This window comes from Aptenodytes patagonicus, chromosome 1 (genome assembly GCF_965638725.1).
Source record: "Aptenodytes patagonicus chromosome 1, bAptPat1.pri.cur, whole genome shotgun sequence".
NCBI classification, from domain to species: Eukaryota; Metazoa; Chordata; class Aves; order Sphenisciformes; family Spheniscidae; genus Aptenodytes; species Aptenodytes patagonicus.
In genome coordinates this window covers 16,370,896-16,387,182 of record NC_134949.1, presented here as the reverse complement: position 1 = coordinate 16,387,182, position 16,287 = coordinate 16,370,896, and the positions used below count along the sequence as shown (strand labels likewise).

Genomic DNA, 16,287 nt, shown 5'->3' with positions numbered 1-16,287 from the left:
TTGATGCTTTATGCATAACTTTTTATCTTACAAAGACCATAATAACAACCTTTGGGAGCGATGCTGCTGAGGCCACCCGATGTTGGGCTAGTGACACCGTCCTCTGGCACATTGCTCAGTGCCCAGCCTCCCTGCAGAATTCCCCAGCAAGTGGTGGCAGCTCTCGTCACCTTCCTGTCATGAATCAGGTCCACGCTGAAGTGGATGGGCATGAGACATGAGAAACCTCACAGCAGCCTTTGACACCAGCCTGATCTAGGAATGAAACGCTGTTTTAACCTGCAAACATGCAACATCCACCCCAAGCTCTCCTGCCCCATCGCAGAAACGAGGGATGGGAAGGGGGTCCCAGAGCACACGCAGGCAGGTCCTGGCTGCTTTGTGAATGATTCATAAGGAACACTGTAAACTCAAAGTAAATGCAACATGTTTTATTTGAGGTTGGAATAAATTACAACTGTAAAGCATAATTTATTGCTTTATAAATTGTCTGCTCTTAAAAGGCATTACTATCAAACATAAACAAAACAAAGACATTCAATTAGCAGTTCAGTTCTCTTAAGCTTCATGAACAGCTCAGTAGGGGGATTTCATTCTATATACGATTGAAATCTCTGATCACAGGCTCGTAAACTTGACTTTGACATGCATTATCATCATTTAGACATATTGAGGGGACTATAGATGTGTTCATTTGCTTTAGGATATAATTTTTATTGCAATTTTCCCTAAAATATCCCATTGAATACCCAGTCCTTCATTCCTCACTCAAATACAAATCCCACTGGTTTCAAAAAACTCCTTTAAAAGATATGTGGGGTTTTCTACCCCTGCAGAAGGAGGGCTTCCAAGTCTAAAACAGCAATGAGTCTGGTCCCAAAACTAAGTGGAGAACAAACTCCTCCTAGGTTAAAATACTGAAATCCCATGCACAAAAAACGTGTCCTCCCATTCTGAAGATTCTTGCAAAAAATCCCGACATTATCTGAAGGAACTGATGTGGACAATTCATATTTTTATTGTACAGTTACTCCATGCCTGAGACTGGTATGAATTCTGCTCAGCACCTGTGCTCCTCTAGGATGTAGATCCAGGCAAGTCCAGTCTGCCCTGAGTCCTGGGGGATGAGAGGGTGCTCACAGGAGGCTAGGGGCACTGAGCACTTTGCAGTATCCAGCCCTGAATGCATAGATGCTGTGACACAACAGGCTGGATCTGGCTAGCTCCAGCTAGATGACAGGCAGAAGGAAAGCCAAAAATTCTCTTCCTCGGCCTCCCGGGGAGTCACAGCTCCTGAACGCCAGAAAGGGAATGAACATTGATGAGCAGCTCTCATTGCACCACGAAAAAGGATTCCACCAGGGCATCCTGCCCTGCTCTGCTCTTCTCGCACTGCAAGGGCCAAGTGCTCCCCGTGCCTCGGCTCCAGAACAGTCTCCCTGAGCTATTCCCTGGCAGGGAGCGTGCACCTCTGCTCGTGCTTTCACGGCTGGCTCCGAAGCAGCACAAAATGAGCTGGCTTATGCCTGTATTACACCAGAGGTAAAACTCACCAGAAAAAGAACTGGAGACTCCCGTCTCAATTAGCCCTTGGAACAACTCGGAAAGTTTGCAGAGAAAATCTCCAGGGCAGCCTCTCCTCCAGCCACAAAACTAACTTTAAAAATAAAGAGCCACCAGTATAGAAAATCCTTCTAAAACTGGCTCGGTATTACTCAGAAAGTTCCTATTTAGAGAAGGCGTTTTTCTCATACCAGCCTCTGATGTTCTTGTCATGCCTACAAGAATGTAAATAGCCGAGTGAGATGCTGGGATATTTTATGCTATATTACTGAATGGGAATGGTTAAGTCTATTACTGGATCCAAGAAATATATATCGAACTTCAAGGAAAATACTATTACCTTGATCCTGGTGCGATTTCAGTTTTCATTAAAATTTCATCAGTATCTTTTGTAAGTTTTACGCATAATCTCATTTAAAAAAACCAGCAAACAAACTTTCTTCTTCTAAACACAGTTTCCTCAGAAGATGTGTTTCTGTTGTGCTGTGAGGGATGGCCACCTTCGATCTCTGCAAGGCGGTACAGCAGATTTCAGGCGCTGCACTTGCCCATAATGGCTCCCAACAAGTCAAGTGCCGTGGCAGAGCTTTGGTGGGAGGCTGGGAGCATGCAGGGCCATATCTGGACCTGTGCCGAATTGGGCCAATTGTTCAGAGCACTTTTCAGTGTCCTCCTCATTCAGGGACCAGACAACCCCGGTTTAGCTCCCAGCCACATGGTAAAGCGCTTAACAGCGGGGTGGGGATCACTAATGCCCCTTCCTCGACCTCAGCTCCTGCCTTAGGAGAGGCTTGTGGAAAGGTGGCTTTGTGGCTGCTTTGCACTAGCAGATGGATACGCTGCAGCTGGGACAAGGGCATGCATATGGGGTGTGCCTGATTCATCACCATTTTAGAGAAACATAACTCAGAAACATGCAAGCCTTTAAAATCATCAGTCATCTCATTTACGCTCACTGAGAACAGATTCTTGGCCGACTTCTTTTTCTCCTTAGCATTTTTGAATTTTTCTTTGAAGATGAGAAGGAGGAAAGCTAGCCTTCAGGGAGAGGGACAAGCAGAGACACTTGCAAATTAAAATGCATGCACATGTCATCCACCACAGCAGTGACCTCCAGTCTGCACTTTACAATACATCTTATTATCTTGAACCTTAATTTCTCATCCCTTTCAAAGGTTCCCAAGAGCATTCCTTTCTGTGTCAGTGAGATGTCCCAGGGGACTCTACAGAGAAAACTAGTTAGAGTAACAAACTGTTGTCACCAGGACAAGTTACAGGGTTACATTCAAGCCACAGACTCTGGAGGAGCAGGACAGGGAGCAGACTTATTTCATTTTCTGGTGCAAGTGCCATACCAAGCAGCAAGATGAGCACACAGTGAGAAGGAAGATGGGCTAATGGTTAGTGCACTGGACTGGGATTTGGCAGATGGAGTTAATTCACCTTCTCCTTGCTCTTGAAGCAATCAGAAAACGGGAACAGTTTATATTAACTTCAGGGTGCTCAAACATTCCCAGTTCAGCAAATACCCCCAAAATATTTCTCCTCTCTCAACAGTTCTTAGCAGCTTATGCATTGCCCCTCTCAGACTAAGCACACCAGACAGAAATCTTCTAAGGAATCACACTTCTAGGAAAAAAAGAACCAACAAACTTTAGGATTGCTACATCTCGGCTAAGGCTCATTTACCCATCTGCAAAGCCTCTTACCCCTCCTGACCTTCACTCCCAAGCTGCCCATTTGCTGTGCACTTGCAGTCAGAGAGAGCAGATCAGGAGCTCTTAAATCCATTCACGTCTTTATTTCTAATTCACGGGGTTTTGCCTCCGGCAAGGCACTCAGGCCAGCAGTGTCTTAGGGGTCTCTGTTTAAAGCACCTTCTGACTTACTGAGGACCAGGTTCCTACCAAACTGAAAAGCAGATGGGACAATCAGTGAGTGCATCTGAAAGCAAAGCTGTTAACTGGTGCGTTTGCTCACAGGGAGGGCAGTGTTCAGCCACTCTACCAAAATATGGCAGGCATATTAATTAGTGGTTACAAAATGCTCTAACTTTTCACAGACCTTTGTAAGTGCTGAGCATTTTAATTGGCAGGACAGCCATGCCTGAGAATTCAGTGTATTGTTAGAAACTGACATTTTCCTCTCCTACAGTCCTTCCCGTCACAAAGCATCTCATGGAACAAACAAGTGTCTGTATTGTGATTTTACCAACAGAGGAACTGGGTCAGAGATGGATGCCAGCTGGACCAGACCCATGGAGCAGATGAATGACTTAGTCAAGTGAAAATTAAGTCATTTCATGCCAGGCCCAGTGCTCCATCCCCCCCCACCAGAGGTTACTAAATAGGGAACAAAAATAATCCCCGAAAGGAACTGATGTATCATGAAGGGTAAAGAGCCTCTGAAGCGATGCATAATAGCATAAAGTACAGCACAAGTATATTACATTATTTAGCTCTATCCCTGCTTCTCTGTCGCGAGGGCAGTGGGTTGCTTAGACAGTTGTCTTCTGGTCAGCCTATTACGTTATTTGCTACAGAGATGCAGGTAAAGGTGTGTATGCGATTCAGTAGTAGAACGGGAGTTTGGTTTTACATAGGCTGAAAGAATGTTTCTTATACCCAAATGAGATTTTTGCATGCATCTGCATACTCACCCAGATGCTGCCTCTGCTGTGCTCCATGCCTGAGTTTCATGCCATGTTTGCTCTGCGTAGCAGGCATATCATACGCACACAGTGACCTGGTACAAGAGCACATTCTGCAGGCCAAGTCTTAGGCAAAAATTCACCAACAAATCCTAAGTGTGTTGGTAGTTTTTTGCAGTGAATCAGGCTTTCACTAAGAATTAACATAAGCTGCTATGACTAATCTTATACTCTGTGCACTTGCTTATTTTCTTTTCACCGTTCAACCACTTTCTTCCTTAATACTAAAATGCTAAAGTCTTACATAGCATTCAGAGCATTATTTTCTGCTGGCTGTTTTTCTCTATGCTCTAAGCCTCTATCACAATGCATGCAAAGGATAATGGCTGAATTTGTAATGCTTTTAACTAAAAAAATACTTTTAAAAACATAAAACATAAATTATTTATTCCTCTTTGTCCATTGTTTTAAGCACTGAGTCTTCTCCCAAGATTTTACACAGTTCATTCAGTCTCTGCTGCATTTTAGGAATTCCTGCAAGTTGGGATTCCAGTCTCTGTTTTTCCTCACTCAGTGATAAACGGATAGCGGTGTCCAACTGCTCGAAACGCCAGCCGCCTTCTCCGTCAAACTGCAGCAAGTGAGTGTGGTACTTCCTGCAGTACAAATTAAAACGTTAGTAATGGCTCAGGGAACAGATGGTTCATTTCTGCACGCAAATTTGGATGTCTGTGTCTCTTTCCAATGGTGCCTCTCAGGAAGTTGAGAATTGTCCCGTTTTGGATCACTGGGTAAGACTTTTTCTCAGTGACTCATAATCCCAGGACACTCTTTCATAAGGGATTTGGGTATCTCAAAGCCTGTCACCAGGACCTCCCTAGGCCATCTAGTGAAATTCAGCAGTGAGGTGCCAGCTGTAAGCTATCAGCACCGGTGTGGGCTCCCCAGCTGGGGCGGTCATTGCCTCAAGCAGCCTGCACGGCCGGGCTCTCCGAGGCCCTCACCTGCAGTGATGCTGGCAGGAGCCGGCAGCAGGGCTGTGGAGGGTCCCCTCATCATCTGCTGTCCCTGGCCAAGGTGGTGGCCTCCCTCTTTCTGCCTCCCTCTTAGAAACATTGTCTGGAGTTGCCTTCACTGCAACTCCACCAGACTCCTTTTCCTCCAGGAGCTCAAACAGCAGCAGCAGACAAGGCTCCCTTCTCCCCCAGGAATGCTAGTCCCAGTTTATTTTATTTACTTTGCTTTCTGAGAGACATTTTACCTCCTTAGCAGAAAATACATTCAGGCAGGCATGTTGCACCTGATGCTACTGATAAAACTCTAGTTTGTTCAAATTACACCTCAGTTTGTTCCCCTGCATCTTATAAGGCTGGCTAAAGAAACCTCCAGTCCTAAAACATGGTTCAGCTTGTAAGGGGCCAAAATAAAAAAGTCTGTGTAGGAGTCACAGATATTCCAGTGAGTATCAGGGTGTGTGCACCAAAAATATTCAAAGGCGTACATGTGGAGTTTGTCAAGACCTGACAAGACATTTATCAGGAGGTGCAAGAGGAAGAGCAGAGAGTTCCCTCAGAGCTGCTGGTGAAACTGTGTAATTTATCACTATAAATTATAGAAGATGAGACGCATCATAAAACAGTGATTATAAATCCCATCCAGGGAATGTGACAGTTTAATAAACTCAGTAGCTTATGACATGGGACTCAAAAAAGATTCAACTCCAGGCTTGTATTCACCACTTCTTGCGTATTATTCTTTGTGACACCAAATGCTTAACCTATCCTTCTATTTTTCCCCCACCAAAACCCCAAAAAATCAGAAGCTAAGATAGCTAATTGAGACGTCCAATGTTTGTGGTCTAGGAAAGTAGCTAATATTGTGATTAAAAGAGCAAATATTTCCTGGTATAATCTCGAGGAGGAGAAAACAGCATGTGAACCCAGTTTTTGTCTATGCAGTGCAGTCCCTGTGGAAGCATATCTATCTTAAAGGCATTTGATGCTTCTCTCTAAATACTCAGCACTGCTGTTTACTTCTCCAGAACCCCACAAATCACCAGATTTCTGATAATTTCAGTAATACTGTGGAGGTTACAAGAACAATCCCAAACCTTCCTGAATAGCACTAGTACTAGGAAACAAGAAATGTCGGTAGGAAACTGAACTCAAAGATCTTTCTCACAAGTTCTTTTGCATAACTTCCCTCTGCATCCTCATTATTTATAGATGAGATGCTCTCAAATACCTGTTTTCCTGAGCAGTGGTTTTAAAATAATGCCAAACTTTACAAAATTTAAATACTACTTTTCTTTTTAAATTTAAATTATTTTAAAACCAAATGTCTATGTGACTTTTTTTTCCTATCAATCAGAATACCCATTTTTTCATAACATTTAGGTCCTGATCCAACAAAAGCCGTTTCCACTGTCACCATCTACACAGAGGAAGGAGAAATGCTGGGAAAACTGTTCTTTTTCAGAGAAGCAGACACTGACACAATTTCTTTCCTTTGAGGCAACAGACTGGTAATGCATTTTTTGTCATCAGTTTAAAAAAAGCAAACAGTCTGACAGTAGAGATCAAGGACTTCAGAACAAATAGTCTCTGCTTACACCTTCTTGATCTCCTGTTGCCCTTTAAAGTATTTAATTGTTTTATGTATTCAGTAACTACATTTATTTCCTTTGAGGGACTCTTCCATACTTAGTACTCCCTCACTAGAATGATGTTTCTCAGAATTCCAATATTTCTTTTTTTAGTAGACAACCAAATTTTGAAAGCTCACAAACCCTGCAGATAGAGGACACAACAGAAGTTAAAACACCAGATGTATTATTCCTGTGGAAGAACAAAGAGTAGTTTAACCACTTGCCATGTTTCCCATCTTCTCCCTGCCCCGGTAAACTTCCTCAGGACAGCTCATGTATCTTGTCACATTTACAGAATAATCTGGTGATATCTGTTGTGGCTGTGGTGTGGAGGACTAATTAATTGCCTCTTAGACACCTGCATGATGCAGTAATAGTTAATAACTGGAACACATTTTAAAAAAAAAAAGAGGGAGGAATAAATATGTGTCAAAGAATGAAAAAAATCAGTGCTAAATGCATTTACATCACTATTATTGTAGACAAGTTATCTTAGAAAGTGCAGTAGATCTTGATTAAACAACTGCCCTAGTACGAAGAATAAAGGCCAATCCACCGCCTGTCAGAAAGGTAAAAGCAAGGACCATGATAAATCCCTGCACATACTTACCAAAGAGAAGGTCTGTGTGTTATAGAAAGCAGGGATATCCCAGCAGCTTTTGCAGCTTGGAATATCTTTCCTTCAACATCAATGCTTACAGCACTCGTGCATTCGTCCAGCAATGCATATTTCGGCCTTTCAAAAGCAGATAAAGAACATTACTCTTCTACGTTTTGGACAGTATTCCCATGTACGATGTTTAATTGACAGAACAGAAAGGACAGAGCTATTTTTGCCAGACAGCTGTCTCTCATCTACAGCTGGAAGCTGGCTAGCAACAACATAAAGTTTCCATGCATTATTCAGGTGCAGAGCCAGCTTCCAGGAAAAATGGGGTTTATTTCCTGGTCCATCTGAGTACACAGTGATCTAACTTCTGTGTTTTAGTTTGACCTAGTATTATCCTGTCCTGTCATCAAGTCATGCAGTAGCTACAGCCCACTCAGAAACTTTCTATCCACTGCTACGTATGGCCTGGGCTGCCTTTGTGTGCTTGCAGTCTCCAAAACAAAAAAGTTTCGGAGCTTGGCTTTCAAACTCCCGTAGCCTCTGCAACAGTCCATCAGACTTCTGCAATATGTGTAGGACAGATGCAGGGAAGATGTTTGTGCCTGAGGTGTTAAAGAAAGGAATATCTGGAAAATGTAATGCTATGTTGCCAAAAGCAAAGCTTAAGTAAGAAGCATTGCCCAAACCAGAAGCAGAGCTTGTATGAATAAATGACAAGGTCTGCGGTCCTATGCAACCGTCTAGCAGTATTGCATATTGCATTGTCCTGGAGATTATAGTCTACTACTGCTCAAACTATTACAGCAAACCTGCAAAACTCTTCCTCATTTTCAGATGCTACTTAAAGAACAAATCAAAATGCCTACTTATGGTAAAACATCCGAGCCATGCCCATCCTTTGTTTTTCTCCTCCTGATAAGACATCTTTCCAATCCATGACGGCATCCCAGCCTTTCAAAAAAATGCAAAGAAAACGCGTCAGGGCACTGTAAGTTTATAAAGGAAATGCAGCTTCACTTGCAATATCTCTGCAATCTGCAACCAAAATCATAAAGAGCATTCCCATTGCAGAAGAGACAGCTCAGGGTTCTGGATCACATCTTCTGAAATACCTTAATGCCTTTCCACTGGCACTCAATTGGAAAAATGTCCCAAATATCATGTCAATTTTGAAAGTGGAATTTAACCTTCTTGGTCATGTAGGTATTGTCAAAAAACTTTACTTACCATCTCTTTGAAAAAACATCTTTTACCTGTGCATAACTAATCATTTTATTCTGTCGTGTTTGTTTTATAGAACAATTTGTTATTCCTTCTTGAAAAGTGTGAGTGGAAATTTAAAAACAAATTCAAAGAAATAAAGTGTAAAAAGCATAAAGAGCAGCGCCGGACTCCACTCACTACTGTAGGTAAAGAATAACTGTCAGCAAACTCAACAGAAACACAGATGCAGACACAGGGATGCATTCCGTGTGCACAGACAAGCAGCTAACATACAAAACTGCATACAGACGGGAGGATTTTCTATACAAACTTCCCACTACCTTGTATTTAGAAATGACCCACAGCTGTTATAACACTGGGTATCCTTATTTAATATTCTGCACGGCCTCTAACTGATTTTTTTCCTTATCACTTTCAGATACATGCAACGGGAGCATGATGCATTTTGTCTGTGATCTTATGGTGGACTGGTGTTTCTGTGAGTACTCTGGCATGATTCATTCCCACTAATGAAAAACTTCAAATACTAAATTACCCTACTGAAAATAAGTTTTCAATCAAACAATCCAGATGCATAGAGTAGCAAAATAGATGAGTTTTGAAACGGGAGAGTGTGGATGTAGAGAAAATCTGATAAGACATTTCTCTCAATAGATCATCTATTCATGAGACAGGCAGCTGGAGGGAGGAAGAGAACATTTTTCCAAATCAGCCCTGAAGCACTGTGACTAAAAAATTAACAACACAACCAAAAACCCTTTTCTGCCACTGCCCAACTGAAAATAAACATTTGCCAGAAAAGACTATAAGCAAGGTCAAGCAAGGAGGGTGGGCTGTGTCATTTCTGATACCTGAACAAAGGTGAGATAAGTGGGGCTTGTGAAGGTGCAGGAGGCTGGGGAGTGCTCTGCCCATGCTTGGTGCTACACCAGGGCGTGGTAGGTCTGAACAAAACCTCAGTGAAGCATCTGGTGAGAGGTTGTGTGACTGAAAACAGGAATTGATAATGCTAGAGACTGAATTCCAAGAATTTTCTCTACATAAAATCGTAAAATATAATTTCATGATTTTTTAATATATGTGTATATAGTTAGATTTAAAAACCAGAAATACATCACCTTTAGTGATCCTATTGTTTTTCCTTAGTTTCCTTTCATTCTTGTTTAAGGATCCCAGTGGGCACTCCCCCAGGTGATACATTGTGATACAATGCTTTCTATCAGCAGGCTCCTAGCAAAGATGGAGTTGTGTAATGATTAACCGAATCACCATTCGGATGAACTCTGGTAAAGGGAACAGGTACACAGAGGCTGCTGCTGAGCAGTCCTGGTGCTGCGACCACACAGAGAGCTGGAGTGCTGTTCCACTGACACCCTCAGCTTCCAAAAAAGACTGTAAAACACCCAGAGCACTCCTTTTTGGCAAAGGGTTCTAGGAGCAAGAGATGGGAATGGTCCTTCATGAAAGCCATAGAAACCACTATGCTTCTGAAGACAACGTTCAGGCTGCTGCTTATATTCTGTTATTTTTAAGCTGAGAATATAGACGAGCTTCAGGGATCTGGATCTGAGCTAGGGTGTGGGTGGGTGTGCATGTGTGCACATGTGCCTGGGGAAGCAGTGCCTGCGTTCATACAGTTTCTTCCAGATCAGCGAGTTTATAAAGACTTATTAAAAGACAAAAAGGGAATGAAGTTCAAGAAGCAGCATTATCTTGTCAGCAAAATCATTCTATTATTTCCTCTAAAGGTGTAAGATTTAGTCTCCGTTTACCAGGATACAATGGTCATCTCTGCGGTCACTTCAACTTATATTCTAACTGAATATTAGAAGTGCGTCTTGTCTCTTCCTGCCCAGCTCCCTCCCTGAACTTTCCTATTTGCCACTTGGAATGTCTCAAACAACAGATAAGGAAGGATCCATTTTAATATTATCCCTTTTAAAAATTATTTTCTAACGTCTGAACACTTAGGCATTGTAACTCACAATAAACTGACTCCCTACTGTGCATTAACAATAATGCACCTACTTGTTTCTCTTTTCTTCCTGCTGACATGGCACAGGTCAGTTAAGGTCGTTAGTGTTCTGAAAATATCAGCCAAGTCAATGGCTTACGTCACCCATAGCTACATCCACTTTACAAATGAAGAAATGAAATGGCTTGTCCATGAATGCAGCACAAATCTCTCAGTAGGTACAAACATAATCCTGGCTTTCAGAGTCCAAATTCCTTGCCCAGCTTCTTCTTACACGCAGCCTTTGATTGCACATGGTATGATGTAGATGTGATGAGCACTGGATGTCACAGAAATGCCTTTTGCAACCAGTAAGACAAAGAGCATGTGTAATGTGCTGGGGCAGAGTAACAGCAGTAGAAATACATACAGCTGTCAGCAGAAACTAGTGATAGCCTCACGATAGCAGCACTTAATTTTCTTGCATGACTTCTTTTATAGTTCCTTTTACCTCCATTTTCTGAAGGAAAAAGCAAGCTAAATTTGACAACTAAAAAAGGGTTACATCTGGGGTCTGTAGTGCTGTGTATCCTTCATCCTTGTGAATTCTCACACTTACATGCAAGACAGAGCATTCAGCTGCCATAAAAAGATATGCTTACGAAGTTCCTTTTCCAGATCTACATTCCAATGCACCTCATCAGACATGGACTGGAGTGTTACAGCTTCATGACAAAAAAAAGGCTACCGCAGCAAACTACAGCCAGAGAGTCTACCCCTGGTGAGTTTTTGAACATGGAGGCCTTTTGCATAGCGTATGCACCCAGGCAGCTGTCAAAACGGAATAGAGCCCGGGTGCTGTGCAGGATGAATATGCTGGGGCAATCCTTAGCTGAGGAAGGAACAAAGAGATCATCAATTGCGTGAGCCCCAGCTCAGCATGACACTGCAGGGATTTGTCTCTGGATTTCAGAGCCACTGGAAAAGCCGGCAGAGCACTCCAGAGTTCCTGCTGGTACCAGTAACAAAAGCAAATCCAGGGCTAAACTGATCAGATGAAAAAAATCTCGGAGAGAAGAAATGTGCTTGTCTGTGTGTTTATATGTGGCCTAGCACAAAGGTTCCCTGGACAAGACCCAAAGATATGACAAATGTGCAAAATAATGAGGAATAATTATAATCTGGGGTGCTGAGAAACCATAAACAGGTTGAACTTGTTCAGTAATGTCATCAGCCCCAACCTGACAGGTTCGGTCATGCATTCAGTGTGCTGCTACACGTACTCATGGCTCCTCTCATGTGACAGGCTATCGGCAGCCTAAGGCTGCATCACGACTGACACTTGCTAAATATACACAGATTTTCAAAGCAGGTCAAAAAGGAACCACTTTATGTATATCTACTGCACATCTCCATGCTATTACCCACGATTTCTGGACATGCCTTTTCACCACCCGTGCTGAATACAATCTTCTTTGCTACCCTCATTTTGTATGAAATTGTTGTTCTGGTAGAGGTAGCAACGTTGCAGGTGTTGGTGGGTGCACCCTATTGATAATATAAAGGTAAGTAACAAAATGGCATTCCTCTAATATCCAGAAGGTGAGAAAAACATCGTGTGGGCCTCAGTGGGAAGGAAATTCTGCCCCAAGCCGCAAGGGGGGCTACTGTCAACAGCAATTGCACTGGGTTCTTCTAGGGCTTGGGCTCAGGGACATCTGGAATGGTGGTAGTGGGGAGGGGGATTGTTGTTTTGATGGTTTTGATGTATTCTGTTGCTACCGACTGAAAAAAGTTTCATGAGGGTAACAGAAGCTAAATGCCAAACTGGGCTACTTATTCTTGTAACCATTCTATTTACTCCTAACTGGGTCAAACCTGATTGCTAGAAAAAGAGAGGAATTTCTGCCATTGGCAGCAACAAGAACAACGTCAGGCTCTTGTGGGCTACTTTACACTTGGAATCTGGTGACCCTTGTACTGATGCAATGTGGAAGTAATTCAGCTAAAGACAATAAAGTTATGCCAGGGCAAATAAATTGAGTCAGAGTTGCGCACTTCTGGCTCCATGTGGCTTTTTCATAATTGCCCACAGGGAGCAGAACACAAAACTGCAAAGCATCATATTATACACACATGACATTCGTGGTCAGTTAAAGCACAACAGGGTCATGCCCTAAGGAGCCTACTGTCTGGTAGAGGCTTAATACTGCAGGGGATAGGTGAAAGGGGAAGACACAGAGGTAAGGCTCTGAAGGAGAAGAGGATCTACAGAAAAAAAAATTGAAGAATTATATTAGATTTCTATAACTTAATGATTGACAGATAGTTAGCTCATTCTTAGAACAGTTTATGGAAACGGTTCAAAATAACATGGACATATCCCATATATCCACAAGAATCTGAATAACTAAAAATGGTTTCATTGATTTTTTTGTTTCAGATGTACATTTTCAAAAAGTGTATATAATATATATAGAAACTTGCTGGCAATTTTTCAGCAAAACTTTTTTCTATTGGAAAATGCCAGTGTTTGTCAACCATCAAAGGAGTTTGCAAAAAGGAAAAAGACAGTTTGGGGCAAATTCCTTGTTCTACAAGCTTTATGTGGGATTTTTCATTATTTTGCAAAGAAGAAAGTTCCATTTTTAATAGAAATCATTTTAGTTTAAAAATCTGAGTTTAAGTAAAAGAATAAAATAAAAATTGGAATTAAAAAAAATAATTCAGCTATACATAAACAAAAATTTCAATTGTTCACTTTCAACAAGTATTTCTTTGGCTTGCTGGTTCAAAAAACAGAATATGAGTCTTTGTCCCAGACTGGGGGAGCTCTAAAGAATATGTAAGCATATGAAATCCATGTAACGTGTCAAATCATATGTCACGGATTTCCTCTCTGCTACTACCTTGGCACTTGTCTCCTGCAAATGCCCAAGGAAAAAAGGGAACAAGTAAGTGTATTATGGTCCTAAAAACTTCCTGGTATGTGGTAATCTCTCCCCCTGTTTTCCGGCTTTGCCCACTTCTGTCATTTTAGATTGCAAAGTACCTAAGGCACTTTTTTTAAACGTTTGTTTGTGCAGACTTTTGCACAGTGTGCCCTCATCCTAAGTGGAGTTTCAATAGAGCACCAGTGAACATCAACAGTGTCCTCTAGACTTTTTTATAGATTGTGTGTGTCTCGCATGCGCAGTCAGACAGGCAGAAGAGCAAGAATGGGGTCAGCAATAAATACTTTCTGGCAAAGAAAGTAGAGCGAGACTGATCCAAACCTGGGGTTTCAGTTTGGCAATACAGAACACTGACCCTAGCCAACGGCATCTCGTGCGGGGAGCACAGTAACTGCCCCATCATCAGTTACATGCTCCAGCTGCAGGGCTATAAACCACAACAATGTGCATTCAGAGACTGCTGGGGATATGCTTTTGGCCGCTGAGGGTCATGTGTTGTTCAGTACATCTACAAGTACCAGCAGGCTATGAATGCACACTCCACAGTGGCTTCTTGCCACTGACAATTTAACTGCTCCTCCTTTTCCAGCTCCCCATTCCAACACATCTGCTTGTTCTTCTGTAATCTGGGCACTTCACTTAGTGAAGTAAGTGACTCAGGAATACTAACAGGAATAGTTATAATGTCAGTGTAGGGAGTAGAGGCCTTCTCTGCAATTATTCCGGTCACTGAGTTTAGCTCTCTGCCCACTTTTTCAATCCTTGTGTCATAATATCAGATCTGAATAATAATATGAATCAGAATGATGGCAGATTCTTATTTTCTGTTGCAGCTTGAGGGCCAACAGTCATTACTACATTCTTAACAAAGAAACATTAACCCGTGGAAAGGTAAGAGTCTATCAACAGGATTGTGAAGTGGAGAAGTATCTGTAGGTATTCAATTGCTGCTGTAAATGGTTACTACTCCCCACTCTAAAATGTGCAGAAAAGACACCAGATGAGTGTCCATGCATACCTCAAAAATAAAATACACCTTCTGCCTTTTGAACTGAGCAACAGGCTGCCATCCAGGAATGGGAATTTAGACATTGCCTTGGGATTCCCAATGGCTGAAGCACTACTCTCTATTGTCAGAATGATCCTGAGAGACATGAAGCACACACGTTACAAGGCAATGCACCCAAAGTACCCTCTCAAAAAGGAGCACTGACAGCTGGCAGAGAGAGGCAGGGTACATCCAGCGCTCCCGACGTCAGCTCCTTAGAGGGGTTTGAAGATCCTCCTTCTTCTCTCTAAATGTTACCAACTTTGTCCTGTCTGTTTTAAAAGCATAATGATGGGGAGGAAATTCAAACTAGAGATTAGTGGCTGGTGGGAACAAAAGGATGAAAGTTATTGCTATGCTTGGGAAAAAAAGCTATGAAATGCTCCAGTTCCTTAGACGCAACAGAAACCTTTAGCATCTTGACATTTACTGTGCCAGTGTATTTACACTGTCCCCTACTCTTAGGACAAACAACGTTGAAAACACATGGCAACTTAAACAGCAAGTGGTAGATGGCAACACTCTACTGCCAGCCAGTGTCATTTGATTATTTTTAACTTGTTCAACCTGGTGGTGTGGTATCAGACACCCTTTCTCATGGCACATAGTCCTGCTGATCCCAGAAACCAGGGAGGTGAAAGCAGACCTGACTCTCTTTTCATTCAGTGACATTACAAGGTTTTAAGACAGGTTACGTTTTCTAAGAAAATGAAGGAAGGTCAGTGATCTCGCAATACCATGAAAAGACTGGCCATTACAAGAGAACAAGGATGTTCAGCTTGGGCACAGATTTACTGGGGAGGAGAGGAGCACTTAGCTCTTCTCCCTCCATTAGCATCAGAAGCAACAACCATGTGGTTGTGCAGCTCCCACAACCACAAAAGGTCTGGATCCAGTTTTGCCAGTTCAGTAAATAAAGGTCAGTCACACTAAGACACACATGCAAGGAACAGATTTTGTAAAGCTTTTTACAAAGATATGCAGTTTACCTCCTTCTCTTTGAACTATGTGGTACAGATGAACCATATGCAGGATACACTCCAGATCTTGATCTTGGTAGCCTTTCTCGTGCATGTCATCCACTGAGTCTGGATAGATGACTTGATCACGTAGCGTTCCAATGGACATGTAGGGCCTGAGAAATAATACAGAGAAACCGGTAATCTGGAGCTGGCTCCAAGCGAGTGCATCTTGCTGATGCTCTATGAGCAGAGTATAATGCTTTAAACACCACGTTGCTAAAACTGGATTTATCTGTGGGTGCATTGTGGGTGAATGTTTTTCTAAACTTACCCTAGGGACAATGTATTATTTCCACAACAGCTTATTACAGGGTAGCAACAGGGGTAGTATTAGCATGAAAACAAAATGACAGATCAGGCAGAATAAACATCCACTTCATAGCCCATTCTGAATGCTTTCATTTGGAATCAGGGAAACTCTACGCTGTATTCAAGATTTGGTATGCTTAGAGATTTAGAAATCGAATTAGACACTCATATGTTAAAAGCAAACTGGAACAAAAATGTTGCAGCTCAAACTGTGAAAGACTTCCATGGAGAAGATGGCAAGAGATGCGCAAGTAAGGCAGGAGAGCATTGAAAGCCTCCTTTGCACAATGCTATTCTGGACTGCAG

At 42.3% G+C, this 16,287-nt stretch overlaps 1 protein-coding gene across 2 annotated transcripts in view; it reads right to left on the bottom strand.

Moving 5' to 3' along the window:
• Positions 1–410: 410 nt before the first annotated feature.
• ABCD2 (ATP binding cassette subfamily D member 2) overlaps positions 411–16,287 on the bottom strand; it is a 50,944-nt gene continuing 35,067 nt past the window's right edge. For both annotated transcript variants that reach the window (XM_076328884.1, XM_076328890.1), the window contains exons 7-10: positions 15,640–15,785; positions 8,337–8,421; positions 7,471–7,596; positions 411–4,869 (exon numbers count right to left, since the gene is read on the bottom strand). In XM_076328884.1, the coding sequence (XP_076184999.1) occupies positions 4,659–4,869; positions 7,471–7,596; positions 8,337–8,421; positions 15,640–15,785 (568 nt within the window). In that variant the 3' untranslated portion in view covers positions 411–4,658. The remainder of the gene's footprint in view (positions 4,870–7,470; positions 7,597–8,336; positions 8,422–15,639; positions 15,786–16,287) is intronic.